At 32.9% G+C, this 6,962-nt stretch overlaps 1 protein-coding gene across 1 annotated transcript; it reads left to right on the top strand.

Annotated features, from left to right (window-relative positions):
- Positions 1-1,977: 1,977 nt before the first annotated feature.
- LOC132622271 (uncharacterized) lies at positions 1,978-5,348 on the top strand. Its single transcript, XM_060336887.1, has 2 exons — positions 1,978-2,144; positions 4,200-5,348. The coding sequence occupies exons 1-2, from the start codon at positions 2,089-2,091 to the stop codon at positions 4,456-4,458; spliced, it is 315 nt and encodes a 104-aa protein (XP_060192870.1). The 5' UTR covers positions 1,978-2,088; the 3' UTR covers positions 4,459-5,348.
- The last annotated feature ends 1,614 nt before the right edge of the window (positions 5,349-6,962 follow it).

Here is a 6,962-nt window from a genome sequence, read left to right as displayed (position 1 = left end):
TGATGCTATCATTCTAATAAAAATTTTAAAATCAAGCAAAAAGTAATATTAGATGGATAAAAAGAGAAAAAGATGAAAACTACATTCAAATTAAAATTTTGAAAAATCTAGAAAATAAAAAGGAAACAACTATATAATTTAATAATTAATACACTTGGAACATAGGGGTATTCAATCCCCAAGCTTCTCGGCAATTCTTAACGTCGCATGAACAAGTTCTTCTTTGTAATAAAAAATGGGGTTACGTTTGCACAAAGAAAGAAAATACAAAGACGAGAAATAGAGGAAATTAAGAAAAGGAGCATAAAGAAAAGGGAACAAGGATAAATAAGGGAAAAAGACATAAAATAACACTCAATTTCCCTATAGTTTGGGTGTAGGCTTGAGCGTTGAGCCGAGTCCAATAAATTTTTATTATATCGTACCGAGCCGAGCTTAATCGAGCTTTGTCAAAACATAACCGAGCTTGAGCTGACCCGAACCGAACACGAGTCGATGGTTTAATGTTTAGTTCTATGTAATGCTACATCATTCGAAAAATTAAATTAAAAAAATTGATTGATTAAGAAAATCTAAACATTGCTCGTTTATTTTGGTGATTGCATTCAAGTTTGATTATGTATATTATTAGTCTAAATTACAACTCAACAGGGACCCATTTGGCTATAAGAACTACTCATTTTTTTTTTACTTTGTTTGAAAATCAGCTTTTGGTCATGGAAATTCTAAATACAACTTAAAGTTGTATTTGAAATTTGAAAAACACCTAAAACCTTAGTTTCACTTTCAGTTTGGACCATTTCATTTATTTTTCCTTTTTCAAATTTTACCCGAAACTTTGAATTTGAATTTGAATGAAATGAATGTGGTGATTTGCCCTACACATTCAAATAAAAGTTTTTTTAATTTTTTTTTTATTACATTGGGGGTAGGGGAAGGGGAAATGGGGGAGGGGATTACAACGTGGGATTCGAACTCTCACCAACAAGGTGAAAGTTCAGATAGTCAATCAACTGAGCTACTAGATGCATGTAGTAACGTGGTGATTTAGGGCCCGTTTGGCTTAGCTTAAAAAAAGCAGCTTATTTTCAGCTTATAAGCCAAAAAAAAATAAAAAAAATTGGGCTACCCTAACTTATTTTTTTGGGCTTATTTTAAGCACAAAATGGCTTATAAGCTGGTCAGTCAAACACTCAAAAAAGCTGAAAATAGCTTATAAGTTGCTGAAAACAGCCAAATGGGCTCTTACCCCTTTGATCATTTTTCTCTCTTCCCTTCTACAAGCTGTTGCATGATATACTTTCTATTACCCTATATTCTTAATTTCATAGAAAAAAATTTGACATTCTTTAAGAGTTGATTAGTTTGAAAAAATAATAAGCATAAGAGTTAACTAATGATTTTTATATATTGCATAAACTAACAAAGATTAGAGTTAACGAATCATATGGTTTGGATAAAGAAGAAAACAACAAAGATGGCGATTCGAGTAAATTATTCAAGTTGAGTGATTTTGCTAGTTTTTTTTTTTTTTTTTTAGAAATTTGGGGTATAAATCATATTTCATGTTTTTTCAGGAAAAGTACATTCAAACAACCAAATATCATTTGTAAAAACTATAATCAAACACAACTCCATCTTCAACTCCAATTTCAAATATTCCAAATAAAGTGAAACAATATTTGATTTCTACGGCCAAACGCCTACTGAGTAGTTTGGATGTTTTTGTAAATAGCTCAAATTTCCCTGTAGTCATGGATATTTTTGTAAATAGCTAGGGGAAAGGAAAACAAAAAAGGATATAGTTGCATGGTCTTCTAGTAGTGGAAGCAAGCTCTTCCATATCCTGTGGAACTAACATTATCGGCGTGATGACATATTATGGTCCATCATTCTTCTATGTATGATTGGATCTGGATGCATATGCGACGAATTTTAAGATGATTATCCTTACCCTCTTTCTCGGGAAACTAAATTATCCATGACCAATTAACTACCCTTGTATATTGTACTATTATAAAAATGGAAAGTCTTTGGCTAGCTCTCACAACATCAACTAAAAGTACATCAAATTGTAAGAAGTGAACAATGGCAACTGCAGCAGGTGGTAGAGGAGCACAGTCCATGAACTTCATGTATTTCAAGTAAGCTTACTAGTAGTATATTTCAAGTAAAATTAATCCATCGTGTTTTTCCTTTTTAGGCTATGGTTACGTACATTTAGTGTTTCTTACATGGTGGAAAGATTACCATACCAATTTTAATTGAAATGCATATTATAATTCAGACAAAGTGAGCAGTGCACTATTACAAAAAAAAAAAAAAAAAGGAAAGTAGCTACAAATTAAAATTCATCTCTGATCTATCACTAGGTTCTTGAATTATTGACGAATTTTTACTGTGTAGCAACAAAAGGTATTCATTGCTAATTCTTTTTTCTTTTGCAGTAGCTAGAGAGATATGCGGGTTTTCCATTGGACGTTGTTGTATAGATAATATGCCTGTATTGATGGTCTCTAGTGATCATAATTCATAAGTAGCTTATTGAGTAGGTAACTAGGGAGATAAATTTTAAACTGTACCATGGGAGATCAGGTTATACCAATTGACTTTGTCCACAAATAAGACCCTCCAGGAAATAATGACATTTTTCATCCATTCAGAGAAGGAAATGCAAAAAAGAAGATAACTAAGAAAAAGAAAAAAAAAAAAAAAAACACACACACACACACAACTATTTTGCCCTTTACTTGCATTTAATTTGGATTAAGTCCTACATACATCAATCTATTGTTGTCACTGAAAGGTAAGGTGCAAATAAGCAAATTATGAGGCCTAGCTGTTCGAGGATATAAAATTAAAGTAGCAATACAACCATTAGGAAGAATTTGGATCTAGTGCTTAACCAATATCTCTCCTGATGGAAATAATTTGAAGGTCATGGAGTTTTCGGATAATTTCAGCTGAGAATTAAGTTCAATTAGATTGAGTAACTCAAAATAACAAATTATTTAGCAAATTATCTTTTTGGCCACATGCAACCCTTATCAGAACATGTGTTATTGCGCGTGTGATCATGGTTTAATATAACGTGAAGCCTAAATATTCTGTCCAATCTATCAAACTCAATATTGATGCAAACCTCTCACTCTCTTTTGGGATTGAAAAGAGATGGCAATAGAAGTTAAAGATCATTTACTCACTCTCTCCGATTGGGGTATCTTACCTTTAATTATCTAGCTAACTCTATGATTGCTGAAGTTTAATATGTGGGGTAGGAGTCTGATTTTGTTGGGTCGAATTGGGTCGAATCAATAAATGAGCGAGTTTAGCAATCCTGCCAAAAGTTACTTGATTGGGTCAATTAGATGGGTTAAATAACAAATCATAGTGTCCATCTCGCACAACTCTAACCAAATTTTAATTTCTTTCATTATTTTATCATATAATCTGTTTAATTACCAAAGAATCCTAATAAGTACAATTTTTTTCATTTATTATGAGTATTTAACATATCAAATAGAAAGAAAAAAAATCATAAACATACTTCAATAGCTTTTCTTATGCGTCAATTTGGGCTACTCATTTAGCTCAAATTAACCTATATATATGGGGTGATTTTAGATGAGTTAGCTTGAATTAATTAGCGCCAACCATGAAAATATATGTCCAGCTACGGATCATATTGTCATGGACTAATCTTGTAACCCCTAATGCGGTGGCACCTTCTTTTAAATAAACAAGTAATGTTTCACCCACAAAAGTTATACTTTGCCATAAAAAGAAAAGATACACTGAAATGATTCAGCTACTATCTTTAGAGGAGAAACCAACATGTCCTACAAAGGGAAGAGAAAAATAAACCAACTAAAATCGGTGCGAGAAAGTGATAGCAGGATTGAAGTATGAGAATATAAGGACAATTAAGAGCAGAACGGGATCACACTATTCAAATCACATATTAACATAAGCATTAAGCAACGTTGGTGTAGCTGATCCCAACTAGTTTTAATTAGGCTTAATTGTTACTATTATAATAAGACAAAACGTTCAAGGTTAATGAGACATGTGAATTGAGTAATTCCACGAGAAAAGTTTCGTTTATCAACAGTAAAATTAGAATATAGTCATCAAATTCCTGATTTACTGTTAAAATATTTTGAAGTTCACCTTTGACAATCTTTCGGTATTGTACACAGGCCAATGCTGCGCAAAGCATATCATAGAAAAAGCACTTCCCCAGACATGATTAGTGATACAGTTAAACTGAATGGTGAAGAAGTGAAGAGTAGCAAGGGTGTGATGAAAAATCATGATGACAGTTGGTGGGTACCTGATGATCGTACTGGAATATTTTATCCAAAGGGACATGAGAAAGTGATTGAAGATGTCCCCTCTGCTGCAGGAAGGGATTTTGGAGCTATTAATTGGTTTTCTAACCATGAAGATTGTCTATAATTAAATCCTATTTAAAATATAAAATAATAATTTGGTTATTGTACGTCTTAAATGTTGTTCTGGCAAATGTATCCTCCTATTGTTGAAGTTGCTTTGCGTTATAAAGAATGTCAAGGTGCATTGATCTTAATATAAATTAATATCTTATTTTGATTGGCATCAAACTAGTGCTAGATATATTGCGAATAGTTACTCTAAAGGAAATGTACCATGTACGTGAGATATACTTGAAATTCAATTCAAATACATACTTACCGGGATGACAAAAAAACTTGTAATTTTCCATTCTGATCCCCTTGATTTTCTTTTTTAAATTAATCTTTTTTTTGTTTCTGCTCAACTCTTAGTTTATACCAGAATAATTGATTGAATTACGGGACTTGGTCTCCTCATATGGACTTGGGCAATCCTCCCATCATAAGCTAGCTTTTTGGTTGAGTTAGGCCACGATCCATTTCTTCACATGGTATCAGAGCAGGACCCATCTCACCCGATGTTGAGCCCTCAAATTAAATTGCCCACGCTCCATATGTCCCTGGGCATGAGGTGGGGTGTTGATGAATGAAAAAAAAAAAAACCCTCATCGGTAGTTAATGAGATGGCTGGTCTCCTTATATGGACTTGGACAATCTTCCCCTCATAAGCTAGCTTTTGAGATTGAGTTAGACCCATAATCCATTACTTCACAGGATACACCAAAATGTGTGTCAAAATCAAGCCAGAAGGGAGTTTCCATGATTATATTTCAACAGTTATTCCAACTAAATGGCTGACATCACTTGCACCACAACAACTCAATTACATCATTTTTACTCCTTCAAAAGGCAGAGTAAATCCATGAGATTGTTATTTTAGTAAGGTGCTGTTTGGTTGAAACCGGGACCTCAAGATTATAATTTTGGGATTAAAATCAGGACTATAATGAACTTAAGTCGTAATTATAAAGGACGTTCGAATTCAACAAGCTAAGATTGCTCGTGGTAATTGGAGGAACGATAATTTGTAGCCTAGAGATAGCTGTCTATCACACATCTGTTGGGTAGTGGAGCTACCACATTAGTCTGTTTTGATGGTTGCCACTCATTTGTCCGTATACCTCTGATAGATGACCCAAGTATAGTAACTGAGCTCAATTATCTTCGCTGTTTCAAGTCTTTTTGAACTCACTCATCTAAACTATCTAGGTCATTATCTTTCGAGACAAGTTTTAGTCTTATAATAATACATTTATCTAGGTCCCGCCAATGTTTTTAAACACACGCTTTGGCCTTATTACAATGCATATGTACAATCAAGCCATCAAGATCCGTCGCAGTCTTAATTTTGACACACATTGGGTTTATTGCAAATGCATATATATGTCCAATCTAGGTTCGTCATGAGTTTCATTTGACACACGGTATTTGCCTTGTCACAATGCATATGTGCAATTTAGGTCCGCCAGTATTTCCTTAATTTTAACACAGGTTTTGGTGAGTATACAATCTTTCACGGATGAGAATCAATTGAAATAGCCTTATTTCAAAATCAAGTTGCCACCCTTATCTTTATTTGTTGTCCTTTTCCAGAGGATCGTATAAGCATTGAGGAAGTGCATATGATATGATGGATTGAGGAGTCAGTAACCAATTACTATTGAGTGGTTTCTGATGTAGCTCAAGCAGGGGAACATCTTTTGGATGACATATGTCATTGGAGTGATTTCTATTGGATAGATTAGAAGAGATTCATTGATATATAGTTCCACTGCAACAAGAGTGGAATTCTTACACTAAAATATTTTATTGATTTCGTTGACCAGTTCTCGCAAGGCAAATCAAATTTACGCAAGACCCGTTAGTTGTTTTGTCGACCCAGAATGAATAAATCTTCACATTAAAAAAAAAAAAAATCACATGGACTGCTTACTTAAAGTTAATAAAAACTTGACTCAATTATTAAAGGCAATAGTGCCATGGCCCATGAGTTCCACGAAAGAGATAAGAAAAGGGAAAATGACTTAATAATACCAGTTTATATTACAAAATATAAAGATATTTTTTTTTTATTTACAAAACATACTAACAAAATTACAAAGTATACCAAATAGAATATCAGATTTGGACTTAATGAGATACCCACGATTTTGGGCATTTTTAAGAAAAAGAATATGATTTTAAATGTGGACTTAATTATAGGATAGTTACCAATCAACTTCTTCTCCTTTTTTAAAATATTCTTCTCTCTCTCTCCCTCTCTCCCTCTATGATAGACACCATTTCTAGACCTAAAATTCATCTTCTTTCATAATATAAATTTTCAAACTAATATTACAATTTTTTTTTATTACTGACATGTGTATTAATTGTCTATAAAAATTAATTTGTATCATTTTGAGATATGTGCGATCATTGTGTGTTTGAAATCTGTATAAATGTTGAAAACTAGTATATGTATGAAATGTGTATGGAATCTGTTATATACTATCATTTTTTAGATATATGTGGCATAGTGTGTATGGAATG

This window comes from Lycium barbarum, chromosome 1 (genome assembly GCF_019175385.1).
Source record: "Lycium barbarum isolate Lr01 chromosome 1, ASM1917538v2, whole genome shotgun sequence".
NCBI classification, from domain to species: Eukaryota; Viridiplantae; Streptophyta; class Magnoliopsida; order Solanales; family Solanaceae; genus Lycium; species Lycium barbarum.
The sequence above is the reverse complement of the archived record's forward strand: the minus strand, read 5'-3'. Positions and strand labels throughout refer to the sequence as shown.